Source organism: Camelina sativa, chromosome 15, assembly GCF_030686135.1.
Source record: "Camelina sativa cultivar CO46 ecotype springtype chromosome 15, ASM3068613v1".
Taxonomy (NCBI): Eukaryota; Viridiplantae; Streptophyta; class Magnoliopsida; order Brassicales; family Brassicaceae; genus Camelina; species Camelina sativa.
This window is the reverse complement of record NC_141894.1, coordinates 28895442-28915825: the sequence shown is the minus strand read 5'-3', so window position 1 is coordinate 28915825 and position 20384 is coordinate 28895442. Positions and strand designations below refer to the sequence as shown.

General features: G+C 38.3%; 4 protein-coding genes and 1 pseudogene across 9 annotated transcripts; 1 reads left to right on the top strand and 4 right to left on the bottom strand.

Moving 5' to 3' along the window:
• Nucleotides 1-165: 165 nt before the first annotated feature.
• LOC104747611 (vacuolar protein sorting-associated protein 35A) lies at nt 166-6333 on the bottom strand. 3 transcript variants are annotated; one of them, XM_010469275.2, is made up of 21 exons: nt 6127-6333; nt 5871-5967; nt 5633-5756; nt 5196-5381; nt 4848-4935; nt 4595-4651; nt 4411-4500; nt 4198-4320; nt 3883-4017; nt 3401-3517; nt 2739-2978; nt 2587-2652; nt 2355-2444; nt 1996-2085; nt 1695-1784; nt 1445-1513; nt 1291-1371; nt 1092-1199; nt 894-997; nt 702-815; nt 166-614 (listed from the first exon to the last, which is right to left on the bottom strand). In XM_010469275.2, exons 1-21 carry the CDS (start codon nt 6217-6219, stop codon nt 413-415), a joined length of 2364 nt encoding a protein of 787 aa, XP_010467577.1. In that variant the 5' UTR covers nt 6220-6333; the 3' UTR covers nt 166-412. The 3 variants fall into 3 exon arrangements, with proteins under 3 accessions (XP_010467577.1, XP_019092628.1, XP_010467578.1); XM_019237083.2 differs by having other exon boundaries at nt 4595-4727; nt 6127-6311; XM_010469276.2 differs by having other exon boundaries at nt 5885-5967; nt 6127-6302.
• A 664-nt stretch (nt 6334-6997) lies between these two features.
• On the bottom strand, nt 6998-9017 carry LOC104747610 (uncharacterized). Of its 2 annotated transcripts, XM_010469274.3 has the most exons (3): nt 8656-9015; nt 7858-8131; nt 6998-7770 (listed from the first exon to the last, which is right to left on the bottom strand). In XM_010469274.3, exons 1-3 carry the CDS (start codon nt 8737-8739, stop codon nt 7175-7177), a joined length of 954 nt encoding a protein of 317 aa, XP_010467576.1. In that variant the 5' UTR covers nt 8740-9015; the 3' UTR covers nt 6998-7174. The 2 variants fall into 2 exon arrangements, with proteins under 2 accessions (XP_010467576.1, XP_010467575.1); XM_010469273.3 differs by having other exon boundaries at nt 6998-8131; nt 8656-9017.
• Nucleotides 9018-9172: 155 nt separating this feature from the next.
• LOC104747609 (protein MID1-COMPLEMENTING ACTIVITY 2-like) lies at nt 9173-11999 on the top strand. 2 transcript variants are annotated; one of them, XM_010469272.3, is made up of 8 exons: nt 9173-9568; nt 9963-10378; nt 10458-10867; nt 10971-11080; nt 11180-11251; nt 11342-11448; nt 11555-11654; nt 11732-11999. In XM_010469272.3, exons 2-8 carry the CDS (start codon nt 9974-9976, stop codon nt 11785-11787), a joined length of 1260 nt encoding a protein of 419 aa, XP_010467574.1. In that variant the 5' UTR covers nt 9173-9568; nt 9963-9973; the 3' UTR covers nt 11788-11999. The 2 variants fall into 2 exon arrangements, with proteins under 2 accessions (XP_010467574.1, XP_010467573.1); XM_010469271.3 differs by having other exon boundaries at nt 9366-9568; nt 11729-11999.
• A 799-nt stretch (nt 12000-12798) lies between these two features.
• LOC104747608 (bZIP transcription factor 27-like) lies at nt 12799-13960 on the bottom strand (annotated as a pseudogene). The gene is made up of 2 exons (XR_015581804.1): nt 13222-13960; nt 12799-13085 (listed from the first exon to the last, which is right to left on the bottom strand). The product of XR_015581804.1 is annotated as a bZIP transcription factor 27-like (transcript).
• Nucleotides 13961-14829: 869 nt separating this feature from the next.
• On the bottom strand, nt 14830-19252 carry LOC147927280 (uncharacterized). Its single transcript, XM_087487378.1, has 5 exons — nt 18896-19252; nt 15787-18731; nt 15707-15725; nt 15365-15586; nt 14830-15321 (listed from the first exon to the last, which is right to left on the bottom strand). The coding sequence occupies exons 1-5, from the start codon at nt 19250-19252 to the stop codon at nt 14830-14832; spliced, it is 4035 nt and encodes a 1344-aa protein (XP_087343504.1).
• Nucleotides 19253-20384: the final 1132 nt, after the last annotated feature.

Sequence of the window (20384 nt, the reverse complement as noted above, 5' to 3'; positions counted from 1 at the left end):
AAAGACTAAAGTGAACTGCATAAAATTCCATAACAAAATTGAAAATTCTTATTTTTATTTATTTGATACGATACTAGCTACTAAGAGTAGAGTAATCGAAATGAAACCTCATATAGGTCGTTAAAGTTTGTTAATTATGCCTGCGTTAAGACTGACAACAACTTATTTGGTAAAACATGATTCAAGAAAATGTTTTTTTGTGCGTCAATAGAATACAAATACCTCACTCACCTAAGATCCAATGTTAACCTCAATGTAAGAGTACTAACAAGTGTGACCAATAAAAAAAGATTCGTATAGACACAGCAAAACCCGCAAGTAACCAACACAACACAAGTCCCTTCTTAATTCCCAAACGACCCAAAGCTTTTTTTAAAAACAAAAGGTGACTTCTTTTTTACCAAATCAGATTCTATACTTTGATCTCCTCGTATCTGTCACCAATGGCACCGCCTTTCTGCTTTTGAAACTCCATGAACTGAAGCGTACTTGCAAACAACGATTCAGCATATGGATCAGATGGCATTGATTCTTCGTTCTTGATCAGTTGGATCAGGCTCTCCACTGATTCAACTGTTATCTGTGGAATCCCTTTCTCATAGAAATAAAGATACCTGCCAAAAATTCACATTATTACATGATGCTGTTTGCTTCTCACAAGGGATGAGAAAATGAGATATAAAGCAAAAATAGCCATTTACTTGTTTAGTATCTCGATGAAGAGGGTAACAGATCCTGCACTACCCTGACCATTGCTACCCATTTGTTGAGCCGAATTTGCAATTTTAAGCGCTCGTTTGAGACAAAGCAGAACCCTGATTTCAAAAGCAAAATTACGATCAGGTGGTGAGTTATAACACGCATTGTGTTGTATTGCACACACGGAAATATACCTGTCTCCATCTTGTATGGTCTCATGATCTTCAAGCCAGAATAGATGAGAACATGCATAAACAGCTCGACATTGGTCAGGTTTCTTTAGAAGTTTCGCTGAATACTGCAAGAGGATAAGTTTTTCCCTTATCAAACTTTAAGCAGAGACAATTGAATATGGCAAGAGACTAATTAACATATAATTCATGAGGAAATACCCCCGTAGCCTTGTGTGTTAAAGTATCTCTATTCTCAACACCAAATACGTGCATCCTTTGCAGAGTTCCAATTATAAGTTGTAACGCAGTCACTTGGGCCTTTGAGTCCTGTTCAAAAGGCAAGTTATGAAGAGAGTTAAACTCACCCAGTTACTTTGGTTTAGACACCAGACATATGAAAGTCGAAGATATAACTTACTGAAATTTCTTCTTCGTATAAGATGTATGCCTGGGTGAAAAATTCGTATGCAATAGGTTCTTCATCACACTTATTCGCGGCCTGATGATAGAGGACAAATCTGTGAGCATTTTACCGATGTCAGTGCATACTTAATAACAGGTAATTTGTCTACCTCAGCACATTGCAAGTACAACCGGAATGCCAAGTCAGGTGATGGAACATTAGGTAGTGCTTCAATAATCTGAAACAAGCAAAAATTCCGTCAGATAAAGACAAGAACTGAAGACTGTGGGGATCAGTTGTATGTTCTAACTTTGGCCAAGTTTACTTCAAATAATGTAGCTCTGACACACATTGATCTACACAAATAAAATAAAAACAGATCTGAACACTATAGGCAGTGGAATGTTAGGAAAACTTACCTGATTTAGAAATTGGAATATTTTAGTAGCAGTAACAGAAGCCTCTTTTCCAAAAGGATTGTCTCCTTCCACTGGCAATCGCCTGATTAGCTACAATTCAAACAAAATATAACAAAAAATTTAAGAAGAAAAGTTTAACAAACTATATCAGATAGACATCAATGCAGTATGACAGATAAAAGAAACAACAAACCCATGTCATCGCAAATTAAACTCGACATAAATTGTGAGAGGCTTTAAAGATTGGCATCAAAACACTTAACTCTATGTACATTGAATAACTTCGCTTAAGAAGTCAAACCTTTAGAGTAGAAACAACAAGGGGAGGAATGGTAAACTTTAAGCGCTTTGGCCCTCCTGTTAGGAAATGCTTCTTCAGGATACTGATTATCTGAAATTCAACGAAACAACTTCAATCACTGAAAGCCAAAACCTTTATAGAATGTTGAAGGATACGATGACTCCTGGTGATAAAGTACAATTTATGACTGAGTTGGAAAATTACAAACGAAGAAATAAAGGCAACTGTGAGTAAATGCAATAGAACTAGTGCCCTAAAACATTATGAATCTAAATGCAAGCCAATAATTAGAAAGCCTAATGTCAACATAAAGTTATGACACACATGAACGAATATGAATAAGCAAGAGCTCCATGCACCTTAAACATCTCTTCCGTGTCATCATTATATAACATGTGAACGAGACGCGCGACAGAATTCTGCTCTTCCTCAAAATCATCTTCATCAACCTAAGAGGGTAGAAAGATATGTACAGAAGTCAAAACTTAACATTCTTTTGGGGTTCTGGCTCTTATATTTGTACCACAAGTAATTGATCGAATATGTCTCAAAGCACAAGAAAGAAAGTATCACAAAAATGTTTTTACAAACCTCAAGACCTTGCGGCTCATCCAAATCGTTGATAAGTCCTTTAATTAGTTCAAGCAGTGCTTCAACCTAACAAGTTAAAACCAAGACAAAGAAATTCAACTTTACCACACAAATAGCTCAACCCAAAGGGTTAGGGTATAAAAGTACCCTACCTTCTCTGCTGTAGTAATAAGAGTATTGTTTTTCATAATGCTTCGAATTATAACAGTAGCCATTATTCTCTTTGTTTCGTTATCAAGGTACTCCACTACAAGGGGATAGTTTGTTAATTTAAGGGCGATGACAACATCATTATACTTCTCTAGGGGAGCACTTAAAAGCGAGACAATCTCCCTTGTTGCACGAGTGTCATTAATCTTTCCTTTTCCGGACAGTTGCTTAACACATGATCCCTGGGAAGAGAGTGAAGAACATTAGATTCAAACTCTTTTATCCAATGTACCTTATTCCAGTAGAACATCTGTATAAGATACATAGTATGAAGTTTTCTACAATGTAATGTACCATAAACTTGTACAAGAAGCACATACATATAACCGAATAATACATAAATTGCTGAACTAACATTCGCTACCAGAATAAATAAACAAAGATGAAGCAGAATCCAATTTTTCTTCTTTATAAAAAAAGATTGGCATCTTCTGACACAAGTATCACGAATTTAGCAATGTGTCAGCAATGTGAGTAGAATGACAAAATTATCTAATTAATGAGATCCATAGAGTTATTAAGCACCATTGACTGAACACAAAGTATTTAAAGTTGAATTAAGAAGAGAATAATAGGTAAATACAGTCGCTATAAGAAAACTGACCAACACTTGGTCCGCATAATCAAGCCGATCAGGGTGAACATGAAGAGTAAACTTGAGAAGGGAGGAATATAGGGTTACTGCACTCAAAATAGGCATGTCTTCTTGTGCTTCTATCACCTACAACATCATAGTATATCCACTAAGAAACTTTTTCATCGAAGAAAAAAGGTGTCAAAACCACATAATTTAAGAAGTCAGCAAATATGCAGAACTGTGTAAAGAAGGGTCACGTTTTGCAGCAGATACATCCAACACATAAAGAACACTGCATCTTTCTACATGTCGACGGAATCGTCTAAAGTGAAAGAGTTTTACTTAAAAATAGAAATGTCAGGCAACAAAATAGCTGTGCCTTCTTGTGATGCTAACACGTCTGGTTAACAGGATTTCTAAGCTGCCATTACTTTCATCCTTTATTACAGAAAAAAAAGTGCAACTGCACATATCCAGCAAGTTTATCACAGCCTACACGTAAATGTTACCTTTCCAATTGCATTATTCAACTTTGAGAAAGCTTCAACTTGCAAGAAGTAGGGTAATACTTCAGCATTTAAAGCAGCATAATTTGACAGCCTCTCCATTAAACGTGAAAGCACTGTCATGATGTCAACTGATGGCTGAGAAGACAACAAGAGACGAAGTGTGAAAAACAGGAAATTAGTGACCAACTGACACCAAAAAGAAAAACGAAAGTACACTTGATACAAATACGTAGTGACGGGGCGCCTTGTCTAACACAACCAATTAGATAAATGGGAGTAGAGCATAATGCTAAATATGAGAGAGACTCAGACTACCTGCAGTTGTGGACAAGCCCCAAGAAGTACATCTAGAGTCTGCAAGTGATACTCGTCAGGAAAAACTTGAATGATGCAGTCTATTAGGTAATATTGGGCAATCTCATCTCTGCAGTTCACTATCTGAGAAATCATCCGACAAATATCAGTTTTTGGTTAGGAAATAAACTAAGTTTGCATGTGTATGTGTGTTTATAGGATATAATATTTTACCTGCTCTAAGACTCTAGGAAGAACTGTATCTCTGTACATATCAAGGTCCACACCTTCTAACTGACTCAGCACGTGAAGGTTCTTTCCAACCTGATACGTGAGGAAAAACGTACGCTTCCGTCAGTACAAAACCAATGGTAGGCACTTCAGTACACTGCTACCAGCCATAAGAAAGTCATATTACAAGGTCACGAAGCTCGCCCCTCTCTTTCTCCCGTCTCTCCTTGTCTCGAGCAGGTCCCTGCAGACCAGAAAGTCCGATAGCAAGCCTCAACTCAGGATCATCAAAGGGTAATGATTCACAAGCAATACAACACCTGCGTGATCAGAATCATGCTCTCATAGTCCAATTATATCTCCGTGACGTGCAAACATTCTGGCAAGCTCGTTTTTAAAATGGGTAGAAGGGTGTATACCAATTTTGAATCATAACTCACCTGATGTTGCATTCTGACCCAGAGTTTATTCATCTCAGTAAAGTTCAATAGTACAAACTCCACTGCATCTGTGACTGTATCAGCATCTCTGTAGAGGGCAGCAAACAAGTCATTAACTAGATGAATCAAGATTTCAGTATATCAGTAGCAAAAGTTTCTTGACCAAATAGAATGGATACTGATACGAATATAGACACGGCTAATTGACCCAGCAGACAGTCAACATCCTAATATCTTAAATGACATCAAAAGAAATTAGGGACCATGGTCTAAGGGGATAAAATAAGCACAGATGCGAGTCCGCCTGCTATGAAAATACAAACCTATCAATAGAGTCTGCGTGCTTACCCTTCATACTCAGAACCAATGTCAGGTAATTTATCTCGACTAATTTGCGCAAGGTAACTTCTCAAGAAGAGACCACGTAGAGGATGCTGAATCCCACGACACATCTCAACAAGATCCTTAAGAATTTCTTTGGCAGGAGCTTCCTTGGTTTTGATATAAACGGATCCTGCTGTACATAGGAGATACCTAGGAAGGGGGAAATTTTCTTTAACAGATAGTAGTTTAGCTAGAAAAGGGAACACACTAAAGAACTGCCAGCAATATTTAGAGGTAATCAAGTAAACTAGCTTTGGTATCACTTGAATTTGGGATAATAAGAACCAAAATGATTCAAAGTTAAAACTGGGCATTATCCATTTCACGAAGTCCAGAACAATTAAAAAAGCTTGCCAAAAGATAGGGACAGACAAGAGAGAGGGGTTGTATCAGTCACTTACAAACGTGGTAATATGTTACCAGCATGCTGAACCAGCTCATAGAGTTCAATGACCGAGCAGCCACGCCGAGTTTCTTCCATGAAGAAAATTTCAAGTTTCCTCAACTCATCAAAAGCTCGCATATCTAAAACCATCAAATCAGATATCACACACACACAAAAGAACCCATATGTAAGTTAACTATAGGGATTTAGCAAAACACATTATCATGGCACATCAGAAGAAGGAAACAACTCACAGAGATCATAGTACTTGTGAGGTGATAGCTTCGAAGTCCGTAACTCGCTGAGCATCTGAGCCGAATACTTGAGAGCATCTTTCAGATTATTCGAGTCCTAATCAACCAAAAAAACAACAAAATTAGGGTTCTCCTCCAAATTCTACACATCAGATTCATGATACAAAAAGTGCCAAACGAATTTAAAAATTTCTCAATCTCAATTTCACGGACAAACAAATGAAGTGATGATAGAGAGAAAGAGAGCAGAATTTACAATAGCGCGTTGCATGTAGAATGCGTTTTGCTTGAAAGCAGCAGCACCGGCGGCGAGCCACTTCTCTTCATCTTCTGCTCCGTCTGCGATCATCTTCTTCGTCTTTCTCTAAATCTCAATCTCGATCTCTCTGGGTTTTCAGGTTTCTTTCGTTTGACAAAAAAAAAAAAAAAAAAAAAAACTACCTTCTAACAAAAGTCTTTGGATGGGAAAATGTCATGCTTCACACGTGTAGGATTTTCTCGCTATCCACGTTTCGATGTTTCTACTTAAACTTTAGATCCAACGGCCCATAGTCTCTTTCACCAAACCGAAGTCGGTTTTTATTTATCGAAACCAATAACTACAATTGACTCCAAACCGAATCCAATTCTAGTGTAATAAAACTAATTCGGACCGGATAAAAGAATTTAAATAGTCAAAATTGTTACAAAAATGCATAGAAAACTTGAAACAATCTTACAAAAATGGAACAAATAAAAAAGGCTAAAAGATCTCATATATTGGAACAGGGAGAGTAATAAGCATACCATTAAATATTATTTCATTTTTGAGTTGCTTCGATTCGAACCAAATCTATACTGAAATCCAAACTGTGTACAGTATTAGGCAAACAAAGTTTAGTAAGTGAACTCATAGCAAGGTGGATGAGGAGAGAATCTTGCTTGGAGAGTGTAGTTCTTCTAATCACGACTGATTGAGTGCCTGATTAGCTTGGCACACGAATAGTTCCACACCGTATTGGAGAATAGGTAAACAAAAAATAAATGGCTACGAGCTAGTCTCTACCAGCGCCGCATAGACTACACGGTTGCACATTGCCCCAGTTTTGAAACAAGTTATTTTTCCTAAGGAGTACTATGATACTATCTACCAGCAAATATATATTATTCACATAATAATGGTTTACTATATTACCAGCATATCTACAAAGAATCACATATATAATTCTGAGTTTTTCAGTCTTAAGGCTAATCTAAAAAATACATGGGAAAAAAAAACTATTTGTTGGTCATGTTAACCACTCTCTCGACCAGCTTTGTTGAAATCAGAACGGGACAGTGAACGGCAATGCGTGTAGTTCGGCTTCCGGAAGAAATCGAGCAGTTGGCCACACCATCGAACTACTTCCCTGGTTGGTTTTCTGGTTGCTAACTTGTTGCCTTTTGGCTCCAAACTTGATGAACAACCACCATTCTTGATCTTCAGAGTCAGTGAGCTTGCTCTCAACAGGAGCAGGAGTCCAGTTGTCGATGAGATTCAAAAATTGTCCGGCCATGGAAGGAGGGCATTTCTTGCATGATAGCTTCGAAGGTCCAATGGTTTCCTGATGACTAGAGGACGGTTTCTCTTCTTCTGGATGAGTCCATAAAGATGATGATGGCATCGTATCTTTTCTACTAACTTTTCTGTTGTCTTTGCTGAGCTCTGTAGTGATGTCTCTCGACGGATCTCTTCTTTTTTCTTGACAGACCCTTAAAGCATCTTGTGTGATGGAATAAAGATGACCAACAGACTCCTTTGGAGCAGCAGACAGAGAAGCATCTAACCTTTCCCGGGAAAATCGCTGTTTTTGATCCTTGTTGGACATCATCACCTCAGCCTCAGGATCCTTTTCAGCTAACCGGGTCCGTAAGCCGGTTTCTTCAAACCAAGAAAGAATGACACCATAAGCAAACAGACCCAACAACAAGTAAAGACAAACAAACTCACCAGAGTCGTTATGCCTACCATCAAGGGGCTGACTCTGAATTTGTTTTGATCTCTCATTGCTATGAAGAGTGCTATCACAAGAATTCTGAGACGATGATTGTAGCTCAAGTTCCACTGTCTGGCAGCTCTTCTCTAAGAACTCGACCTCACTGTTAATTAATTTTGCGCCTTCATCTTTGCGCCGTCTCTTATGCCTGTGGTTTCTGCTTCGACCCGCCTCAGTTTCCCTCTCCTTTCTCTTTTTATCCTTCCTCTTGTGTTTTCTATCTTTCTTAACTTCATCCTTTGCCCCCTGGATTTACAAAACCCAATGGAACAACAACATTAAATGTCAATAATTTTGCTTTTCCAGTAAAAAGTAAAACTCCAACTCATTGGGAAAGGGATAAAGAAGGATGCTAATTGCAACAGTCTATAATGCCATATATTTCAATTAGTACAACATAGTGCCAAGAACACCCTCTACATTGGTTATATGGTCAAGAATCCCAAATCCAAAAGTACCCATTCTGACATTGGCTATATAGTTGCTTACAAAGTCAGCTATATACTTGAATTTCACATTGAGTCTAATAATTCAATTCCATGCTTTTGACATACATAAGATTTTTACATGTTTTTCTTTTTAAGTAAGATTCTAATTATTTCCATCTACATTGCAAATTACACTTTTTACTTTTGTTTTATGGTGATCAAATTCTTGAATTGACATACGATTATAACAACCATAGACAAGGAAGCTGAGCATTCAAAAATCACATGACCCCAGAGCATTTAGAAAAAAGACCAAAAGCCATGGGACTTTGAATAGCTCACCTTGATCGAATCGATCAGATACTTATCCTTGTTGATTTCTTTCAGTACATAACCAGGTGGTGGAAACGGATAACACCGAGACATCTCACGATCACAAGAGAAAGCGAACTCGAGAAAACCCTAGATTTGGTTACGACAAAGTGGGTTTTTACAGAGAAGACAACGTTTTGGAGGGGAGGTGTGGGCTTTTTGTTATCAGAACATAGTGATAAGAAAGAAATCAAAATCAGGAGATACGATAATTGGTATGTGGAATTCGAGATCAGAGAAGAACGAAGGGGAGGGTACAAAGAAAATTCCCAGGCTTCGAAGCTCTCCGATCCAGAATTTTTCTCGTTTAACTCGTTGATTTCGTTATTTATAGATGAAGAGTATGTCCTTACCCTTATAACGAACTAGAGTTGTGTTTGGCAACACGAATAGGTACTAACCGGTGTCGTAAAGGCCCAAATCAGGCCCATAAGGCCTTTCTCCGACATGTTATAATTGCGTTTTCGTTTTCTTACAGCACCGCTTCGAGATTCATGGTCCCTGGGGGGAGCTTAACGTCTTAACGATACGTTGATACGTGGTAGATGTGTGTAATTATGGAGAGTGACACATGACCAACTGGTAATTCGGACGGAACTCGTGCAAGCTACTTAATTTTTTCCGACGTGGCAGTCAACTGTGGATAGATAAAGCAGTGAAAAAGGAATAATAGACCCTTCGATAATACAACCAAAACATTACCGAAAACTCTCGTGAGTCTTCTTTTGCTTGCTTGCACTCACACATGAGGAGCACTAGCTGGGTGGTCCACTACCTTCTTCTTCTTCTTCTTCTTCTTTGTGGATAAATCTCTCTGACCTTATTCGAAGACAAAACTCATTATTCTCAATCTCTGTAAATCTTGATTTCTTCAACGTTTAAGGTGAGCATTTCAAGAACTGTTCTGTTTCCTCTCTTCAATTTTTTTTTTTTTTTTTAAGTTTATGATTTTACAGTTCAACAGAGAATTTTTCTTCTTTTTTGTTTTCTTCTTTTTTTTTTTATTGTTTTAGATTCTTGAAATGTTCTCTGTTTTTGAAGATCTTTAACCGGCTCTAGGGTTTGTAGTCATCCTTAAAGCTTGAGGACGTGGAGAATTTACTATGTTGGTTTGTAGTCACAGTCGAACGATAATGTGATTCCTAGGAAACCTCAAACCGGATTGTGCTTCGTTGTCAGAATCTGCTCTAAAGTCTCAAACTTTGTTGACTTCTGTACCTTTTAGGTCTCAACATTTTTTGTTATAGTTTTCTGAGCTGTTTCGGTCCGAATTGTAGGAAGAGAAGAAATGTCATGGGAACAATTAGGAGAAATTGCGTCAGTGGCTCAGCTTACAGGCGTAGACGCTGTGAAACTTATTGGAATGATAGTGAGCGCCGCGAACACGGCTCGAATGCACAAGAAGAATTGTCGTCAGTTCGCTCAGCATCTTAAGCTTATTGGTAATTTGCTCGAGCAGCTAAGAATCTCTGAGATGAAGCAATATTCAGAGATTCTTGAGCCGCTTGAAGGGCTTGAAGATGCTCTTAGAAGATCTTACATTTTAGTTAATAGTTGTCAAGAAAAGAGTTATCTTTACTTGTTGGCTATGGGATGGAACATTGTTTACCAGTTTCGTAGAGCTCAGGACGAGGTCGATCGGTATCTTAAGATCATTCCACTCATCACTTTGGTGGACAATATTCGGATTCGGGTAACTTGGCTTGCATTGTTCACCATTTTGTTGTTGTTGTTGTTGTTGTTTGATATTGGAGTATAATTTGTTTATGTAGGAGAGGTTGGAAGCTATTGACAGTGATCAGCGTGAGTACACTCTTGATGAAGAGGATAGGAAAGTGCAAGATGTTATTTTGAAACAAGAGTCCACTAGAGATGCTGCTACGTCGGTTTTAAAGAAGACTCTCTCTCGTTCTTACCCGAACATGGGTTTCTGCCAAGCACTCAAAACAGAGGAGGAGAAATTAAAACACGAGTTGCAACGTTCGCGGGCGCGTTATGATACTGATCAATGTGAAGTCATACAGCATTTGATTGATCATGTTACACAAACTGCTGCTTCTGCTGATCTTGATTCTGAAAAGGTGTTGACTAAGAAAAAGTCTAGTAAAGAAGAGCTTACCACCTCTAGCAAGAAGAAAGATGATTTGTATGAAACGGATAGTGGTATTCGAACAACTTCAAGGTTAATTATCCCGATTTACTACGATATCAATGAAAAGATTCATTTTACTTGATGTGCTGTTCACGTTTGATGATTGAAGGCTAATGTTTGGTGTTGAATGCAGATCAACGTCTTATGTCTCATCCGAACATGAACTAGTTTCTGGAATATCATCACGACACCGTGAAGATTGGCACACCGACTTGTTGGATTGTTGTTCAGCACCTTCTCTATGTAAGCCATCTCCTTCTTTTTTTTTTCTAAATGTGATTACCTTTGAATGTGTAACAATTCAAGATTCATACTTATCTACTTTTGATTCTGTAAAATAAGGTTTGAAGACATTCTTTTTCCCGTGTTGTACGTTGGCGAAGATTTCCACCGTCGCAACTAACACAAAAATCTGTAAGAAATCTTATACGAATATAGGTTAATTTGTGATCTCTAAGCTTCCAAGAATCTGATACAATAGATACGATTTTATGGGTTTTCCAGCTTCAGCTAAAGCTTGTAATGAGCTAATGGTGTATTCTTTGATACTCTCATGCTGCTGCTACACTTGCTGCATAAGGAAGAAGCTTCGAAAGACACTCAACATAAAGGTACATCGATTAAACCTTTTGTTTCCCACCATGCATCAATAAAGGCTTAAAGGTCGTGATGCAAACGTTTTCGATCCAAAAAAATACGGATGTCTTGATATGGCAGGGAGGGTCCATTGACGACTTCTTGTCACATCTAATGTGTTGTTGTTGTGCCCTTGTCCAAGAACTGAGAGAAGTCGAGATCCGTGGAGCTTCTTCGCACGGTAAATATATACATTTTAAGAAAAATTTAACATTTCTTTATATCATTTAATATTCTTGAATCTAATATATGAAGCAGGTACAGAGAAGGATAAGGAAATGAGTCCACCAACACCTCAGTTCATGGAAGAATGAAGACTTGTCCAACACGGAACATAATTGGTTTTTCTTCATTAAATGAATATCTTCTAATTTTAATGTTGACATCATCATTTAATGTAAATTAGATTGGGAACAATATGGAGATTTCAGAACGTTCCTTATACTTTTCTATCGATTACTACATAGAGACATATGAGACAACAAGAATATCATTGTTATCGGTGAATAGAATGTTTTGATCATAACTTTTGGTGTTTTGAAGATTTTAGTTTTTCAGATTGAGGATCAAAGATAGCATGTGCTTCCTACTAAATAAAGTTAAAGGAATTGATTCTGAAGTGTTGATCTCGAATAACCATGCGGATGTCTAGCTACATATCTTTATCAACTCGTTGTTATTCCTTAAAGATTGGTTCCAATTGCACGAGGAGGAAGGTGATGCATGAGAAGAACAAATTATTATTGGATCACAATGAAGTAAGCAAGCTGTTCCACACTTAGGAACAGTTCTACTTTTAAGAAGATGTATCGATAAATTATTCCACTTTGTGTACTGGATTGACTTGCTCTTTTCAGAGTCTTTAAAGTTGTCTTTGATCCACAAAACACATTTGTTGAGGTATTATAAAGATAACGTACGTAGTTGAACTATATTAAATAGGATTAGCAAGAAAATTTGGTTACGGTGTTTTACACATTTAAATAAGGATAAGATGCCACCAAGTTTGCCCTTTAGGTGTTTATTTTGTCTCTGTTTCTGGTTGCTAATAAAAGCATATATACACAAGAAAAAGTTCGACCAAGACAAGTAGATCCAGAAGAATCCATCTTGGACATTATCATGAAAGACGACTTATCTCCATCAGGGTCATTAATAGTGGACCAAAAGAGGAATAAAAACACCAACAAAGGTTTGGTGATGACCAGTAATAGCAAAAACACTACAAACAGTGCAATAAATGGGTTCAACAGTGATAATAGAAACTCATGTACTACTTAGATAGAGACTTCACATTACAATAATAGAGGGCTAAAGTAGATAAAAATAGTACAAAAGTCAGAAGATTGATAAGGAAGAAGAAAGTTCGTTGCTTTCTCTCTTTTTTTTTTTCTCTAGACACTTTCTACACACACTCCTTACATTAATTTACCACAAAATTAACTTAGCTAAAAATGTACAAACGTTTCCTGATTTTTATTCACTTCTTCCATGAGAAACACTTCCCCACAAGGAGAAAGAAAGGACTTGTAGATGTTTCTCAAAATGGAGCTGTCGAAGACCGTTGAAGTGTTTTCTTCACTTGGTGTTGAGTTGCTTCCGCCATTTTCAACTGCATTTACCATAAACAGAAACAGAACAAATCTTACACTCACAATGTCCTTAGACAGAAACAAAGAATGCAAAATAGAATGAGTTCTTAACTAAGGCGACCATTATAGCAAGAACTGATCAGTGCTAGTTTTGACCTGCTCATTTTGTCTCTCGAGTCTTGCATTCTCTGTCTGTAGGTGAGCAATTTCAAGCTCCAGCTCGTTTGTATATGCCTGAAAAAAAGAGAGACATACCTTTTTATACAGAGGAACTGTAAATTTAACATTAGATTTTGTGTTTTCTTTTCCTATTGATTTACAAGAAAGTAGAAGAGTAAAGAGAGATACGTTCCTGTTTCCTAGCCCTTGAACGAGCAGCAGATTCTCTGTTCTTGATCATACGCTTATGCCTTCTGTCTCCTCTACTCTCATCAAAAACTTGGCCTCTTTTCTTAGCAAAACAACCAAAACTTGCAGATTCCTCAAAGGAGTTAGGGTTAGAAGCAAGAAGAGAATCTGTGTTGTCAAGAAACTTAAAGCCAACGCCGGAATTTAAGCTGAGAACAGTGGCAGGAGGAGGAAGAGGCAGAGGAGAGCCGTAGAGAGCTGTGACAATTGAGCAAGAAGAAGGTGGTTGCGGTGGTTGTTGGTTATTCAGAGGCATGTTGAGGAAATCTTGAAAGATAGAGTTATTAGGGTTTTGGTTCTTTAACATTGGCTCATGACCAATGTTTACTTGGCGATGGTAGTGAAGCGAACCAAGGTTGAATTCTTTCCATACTTCTTCCATGATGTTGATGATGCTGATGCTGATGTTGTTGATAATGATGATGACGATGAGGAAATTGAAAAAGCACTATTGGTTGATCTTACTATGCTTTGCTGACGACAACATTGGACATCAGAACAGAACAGCATATAAAGCTTTGTCTTTTGTTTTTTTTTGGTGTCAAATGTCTTATAGCTTTGAGAGAGAGAGTAGAGAAAGACTGTGAGCTTCTTGTCTCTCAATGGTCATTTCTACTAGTATCATGGTGGATGGTTGGGTCCAGTAGAAGAGACAAACATGTAAATTGTTCTAGAAAAAAAAAAGAAGTTCAAAATATGTTTAATGTAATGACTTTTTTGTCACTTAATCCAATTTTTGATAATGATAAATCCATAGTTATGTGACGTCAAACTTTTTCTCCTAAGATAATCATTTTAAAGTTACAGAAGGAATTATATACTACCAATTAGCATGAATGCATGATCCTTAAATCTGGAGTTGGTGGGTAAAGAGATTCTTTGTTTTTGAAAAAGGTGTAACCAATAAGCTATGGCTTTGAATATCACAATTCAATACCCTTTTTAGTTCGCTTTCACGTTTGTGACCTTTGTGCTTTGATTTTTACCAACTTTTTCTGTTTGCTTTTACTTTTTTCAACCTTTACGATAGTTTTTGCTTACATAATACATCTCTTAAGAGTGGAATCCATCTTATTTTTGACACAATTATCTTAATCTTGAAACACGGTTACTCCAAGAAGAAACTAGGTATTCATTGCCAAACTGTTCGACCTTGAAACAAACAAATTAGAGGATAAAAGGTTACATTCAAAAAAAGATAATTTTTTTTTTTTTGAATTGAATGTTAAATTTATTCAAACTAAAAAACTGTTATATATTAGCTGTGGACATGCTTTAGATATGTGCATCCAGATAGAAATTAAACAAGATTAGAATTGAAATTAAACTAGACTAGACGCTTGTGAAGGAGTCTCATTATGGCCACGTAGCAAACCACAAAAGCAAGCCATCATCAAACGAGTAGTTGCCTTGATTGCGAATTGCAGTGAATCTGTTCCGTACGTTCTTATCAATAAGCTTAATCAGCTGAGCAGGGGAAGTAGGATTCGCACCATGGAGTCGCTGGTTACGCTCACGCCAGATATGATAGAGGGCAGATTGGAAACAGTAACGTAAGAGGAAGAGATGAGTTCGACTATATCCTGAGGTGGTAAGCAGAGACTGAATATGATTCCAGTCTGTTGTAAAGGCCGTGCCAAGTAACTTGGCCGTAAGCGATGACCATATTGCTGCTGTGGAGGTACAGGTGAAAAAGATGATCCCAAGATTCAGGTAGACCGCAAAAAAAGCAGCTTGAACTGTGGGCAGGATTCCATTTGCAGATGCGATCACCGGTGGAGAGTCGATTTCGGACAGCCAGCCAAGAGATGAAGGAGTATTTGGGTGTAGCATACAAGAACCAAACCCCTTTACACCAATCAACTCTCGGTTGTTGTGGTCTCAAGATAACAGTGGTCTCCTTTGTATTGAAAGTGTTCTTATAGTTGTCATTCCGTCCCTTCCATAAAGGCATGTCTGGAGCATCAGAGAGTGTAAGAGTGTCGATCAGATTCTCTATTTCATTTAGATGAACATAGCGGTGACGCTTGCGGCAATGACTTGCTTTGACTGATGCTACCGTTCTATGGGGTGGAATGCCTAAAGCAATGTACCCACTAGGACCCGTGACATCCTGGATGCAGTCTAGGCAACTCCATCTGTCATACCAAAAAGATGCTATTCGACCATTATTCTTTTTTTTTTATATGAATGTTAAATTTATTCAAACAAAAAAATAACGTTCTGCATTTACAATATTTGCAACTTTAAAACTGAGAATAGATTGAAATGAAACATAGAAAAAAACAGAGTGTTTAGTAGCGTGTAGCTAACCAAACACCGAAAACATCATCTGGTCGGGATTCCCCTACGGTGAGAGTTGACAGGCGGTTGCGGATGACACGATCGAGCAGCTTGACGAGTTGAGCATGAGACTTTGGGGTCTCCCCAGGGCGGCGACCATTACGTTCACCCCATATGAAGTGAATGGCGGCCTGAAAGACGTATCGGAGAATGAGACGACTTGTTGGAGGAAGAGCAGAACCAGAGAGAAGCGATAGAATATCACCAAAGTTCAACGCATGGGGCGACTGCAGGAAGGGACCTGCAAGGTTGACCCACACATTGGAAGAATATGAACAAGTGAAGAACAGATGATCCCGCGTCTCCCACGGATCAGAATAGAGAACACAGCGAGTTGAGACCACCCCCGTCCAACCAGACATGCGATCACATGTGGTTAGACGATTGAGAGCAGCCAGCCAGGTGAGAAAAGCATATTTTGGGGTTGAATTGGAGAACCATACCGCCTTAGACCAATGTTGCGGAGGTCCGGGATAGCGAATTTGAGTCCATGTCTCTTTGGTGAGGAACTTGGGACGGAACTTATCTCCCAGTCCTCGCCAAAGAGCAACATCCGCTCCATCACTCTGCGGCAGAGTGCGAACTTTATCCAGTTCGTCCTCAATCTGATTCAAGATAAGCAAACGATGTCGACGCCGCCTATGACCAAGAGCCTCTGCAACTGTAGCAGTACGACGTATACCAAGACTTATAAACCCAGAGTCCCCTGAAGCTACATGTAGAGGACCTAGGGGACACCAATGATCGAACCAGAAAGAGGAAGTAGTACCACTCCGCACTTCCTTGCGAAAGAAGTCTCTCGCTGATAGCCGATACTTGAGCAGTTTCCGCCACATCCAAGAACATGAATTCACCTCAACCTTGTAGAATTGCTGAGCTAATGGCCTGTATTTCAGAAGTTTTCTCCACATCCAAGAACCTAGTATAGTTGTTGCCTTTAATTCCCAGAAGGATCTTTGTTTTAGAAGCGTACTAGATATCCAAGAACTCCATAGAGACTCCTTCCCAGACAATATACGCCATATAAGCTTAAGACATGACACTTTGTTCGCTAGCTTCAGAGACTGTAGACCCAGACCTCCCTCTTCCTTAGGTCGACAAACCTCCAACCAGGAGACCTTTGCCATTTTCGCATTTAGTTCAGGGCCAGACCACAGAAAAGCAGAGCAAAGTTGATCGATTTCTTTGATACATTCACTTGGTAGCCGATACGCAGAAATCCAGAAGTTTATAGTGCCAGCGATCACAGAGCTAAGAAGCTGCAAGCGACCAGCAAAAGAGAGAGGCCGAGAGCACCAAGAAGACATTTTTGTGCGTAAACTCTCAAGGAGCGGTAAGCAATCTATGGTAGATAATTGTTTAGTGAGCAAAGGCAACCCCAAGTAACGGACAGGCAGTTGTCCACATGCAAAAGGGAACTGTTGGGTAATGGCTAGACGATTTGTTTCTGAGATCCCGGCCATATAGAGAGTAGACTTTTCAATACTAATGCGGAGGCCAGACAATGTGGCAAACTCATTAAAGATCCCAAGAATACCTTCCACTGATTTCTTTTTGCCATCAACAAATACCATCAAGTCGTCAACAAAACACAAATGAGTCAGCTGAATACCATGGGATTTAGGGTGATAACCAATACGTTTCTCCACTGCAGCTTTATCCAGCAACCTAGACAACACATTCATGCATATAACAAACAAGTAAGAAGAGAGGGAACATCCCTGTCGTAAGCCCCGTGTACTTTGAAAGAATCCAGCCAATTCACCGTTGACTTGAACGGAGAAGGAAGCAGTTGTGATGCATAACTCAATCCAACGAATAAACATGATCGGGAAGCTCAATGCCTTAAGAATGTTTAAAAGAAAGTTTAAAAGAAAATCCCACTGAACAGAGTCAAACGCTTTTGAGATGTCGATTTTCATGGCACAACGTGGAGAAACAAAATCCTTATGGTAGTTCTTGACAACTTCCGAAGCTAGCATAACATTCTCTATTAACAACCGATCTTTCACAAAGGCAGATTGGTTTAAAGCAATAAACTGAGGTTGCAAAACCTTGAGCCTATTTGCAATTATTTTTGAGATAACCTTATACAGCACATTGCAGCAGGAGATTGGTCTGTAGTCCTTCATCATCCTAGCAGACTCAATTTTGGGGATCAGGGCAAGAATAGTGGAGTTCAGTCCTTTTGGTAGAAATCCCTTCTCAAAAAAAGATTGAACATCAGGAATGAAATCACTTCCCACAATAGACCAAGCAGCTTTGAAGAAATCACTTGTGAAACCATCCGGTCCAGGAGACTTATTAGACAGCATAGAGAATAAGACTGATCTTATTTCTTCTGCCGAGACTTGTTTAAGCAACATCGCGTGGTCCGCAGGTGTGCACCAGAAAACTAGAAGCTGCTGCAAACTCTCCACCGACATACCACAATAATCAGAGGGAACATGTGTGAGAAACTCTTTGAAAAAGCACTCAGCTTCCTCCTTGATATCTCCTATATCATGTAACTCATCCCCATTATTATTTATTACCTGATGAATTGTGTTCTGCATCTTCCTCAACTCTGCACTTTTGTAAAAAGTGGTGTTATTCTGGTCTCCCACATTCAACCAGTGAAGCTTTGATTTTTGTTTAAGATAGCCCTCTTCTAACTGTGAAACAAAATCCCACTGTTTAAAAGCTAGGGCTTCCTCCGCCATCCGGACATGGGAGGGATCGGACAAGGTTGGTTCCTGTAAACGGCACAACTCATCATGAGCCTCCTGAGTGCGATGGGAGATATCTGCTAAGTTCTCTCTTCCCAAACTCCGCAGAAGCGGCTTCAGACCTTGAAGCCGTTTTGAGAGACGAAACAAAGCAGAAGTTGAGACAAACAGGGGATCAAACCCTCGCCAATAGTCCTGGAGCCGGACCTGGAATGTGGGAGAGTGGAAAGTACATTTGAAAATTTAAATGGCTTCCTTCTACGATTTTCAGCAGCACCAAAACAGATGCAACCCCGATTGTGATCTGAACAACCCCTAGAGTCAAATACACAGTATGAGTGTGGAAAAACTCGCAACCAAATATCATTAACCAGACCTTTGTCCAACTTCTTACAAATAGGATCCACATCCCTCTTATTACTCCAAGTGAACTGCGGCCCATGATGTTTAAGATCAACCAAAAAGCAAGAACTAACCCCCGCCTGGAAGTCCCGCATTCCATACCGAATAATTGGACAATCAACATAACTTGAGTGCTCAGACACATCAAGAGTCTCATTGAAATCCCCACAAATCATCCATGGCTTCGATTGGAACATTGGTGAATTGTGATGTGTTTGAATATCTTCCCAGAGTTCCTTACGTCCCTCCGCAATGTTATAGGCATAGACAAAAGAACAGAGAAACTCCTCTCTAGCACCTGCTAGCAGAACCCAACAAGTGATCATTTGATGTGAACCAAAATAGGGGTGAGTCGATAGCTGGTCTAAATGACCTCTCTCACTAACTCGGATAGGATGGAGATGAATGATGGATCGAAGTTCGCCACACAAAGTTGTGGAATGACTTTGTGATAAGAACACAAATCAATATTTTAGTGAATCGTACACAAAGATAAAGATTAAACTTGTTTTCTAAAGGAATCACACACAATAGAAAAGACAAGTAAATCAAAAAGCCTAAGCTTTCAAAGTGAGAAAACTCTCTCTTTATTTTTCCAAAAATATTCTATATTCTATATTTACAATGAAGGGAAACATGAGCTTATATAGGCTCTATTTACAAATCAATAACATAAATACAAAATAAATCAAATTAATTACATAAATAAATCAAGAATAAATTTAGAGATTTTATCAATCATCATTGATGGAGATTGGTTCTTTGTATCTAGATACTTTCTTGATGTAGCCATGAATTGATTGTCTTCTATAAACTTCTTTATAATTTGATCTTGATTTCCCTTCAACCAATTCTTGATGAGTTGATATTTCTAGGATTGCATCACTCTCTCCTTCTTGAAAAGGTTTTGTCCTCAAAACTAAAACCAAAGATTGCATTTGTTTTTATATTGAAAAAGTAAAATGAAATTAACAAAGCAAATTTTTTGTTTTGTTTTTTCAAATAAAACTGAATTTCAGTTAATAAAAAGATTTTTTTTTTGTACTATTTTTTAAACGATTTAAATAAAACAAAAATGATTTTTTTTTTCAATTTAAACAGAAATACAGCAAATCAAAACAAATTTTTTTTGGTATAATTTTTTTTAAACGAAGTAAATAATTTTTTTTTTTCAAATAAAGCTAAAATGAAACAATAAGAGATAGGAGCTTTTAGCTCTGATACCAAAATGATGTGAGCCAAAATAGGGGTGAGTCGATAGCTGGTCTAAAGGACCTCTCTAACTAACTCGGATAGGATGGAGATGAATGATGGATCGAAGTTCGCCACACAAAGTTGTGGAATGACTTTGTGATAAGAACACAAATCAATATCTAAGTGAATCGCACACAAAGATGTAATTAGACATAAACGACCAATTAGGAAAAACTTTATTTACAAGTGCGGCAGCTTTATCTT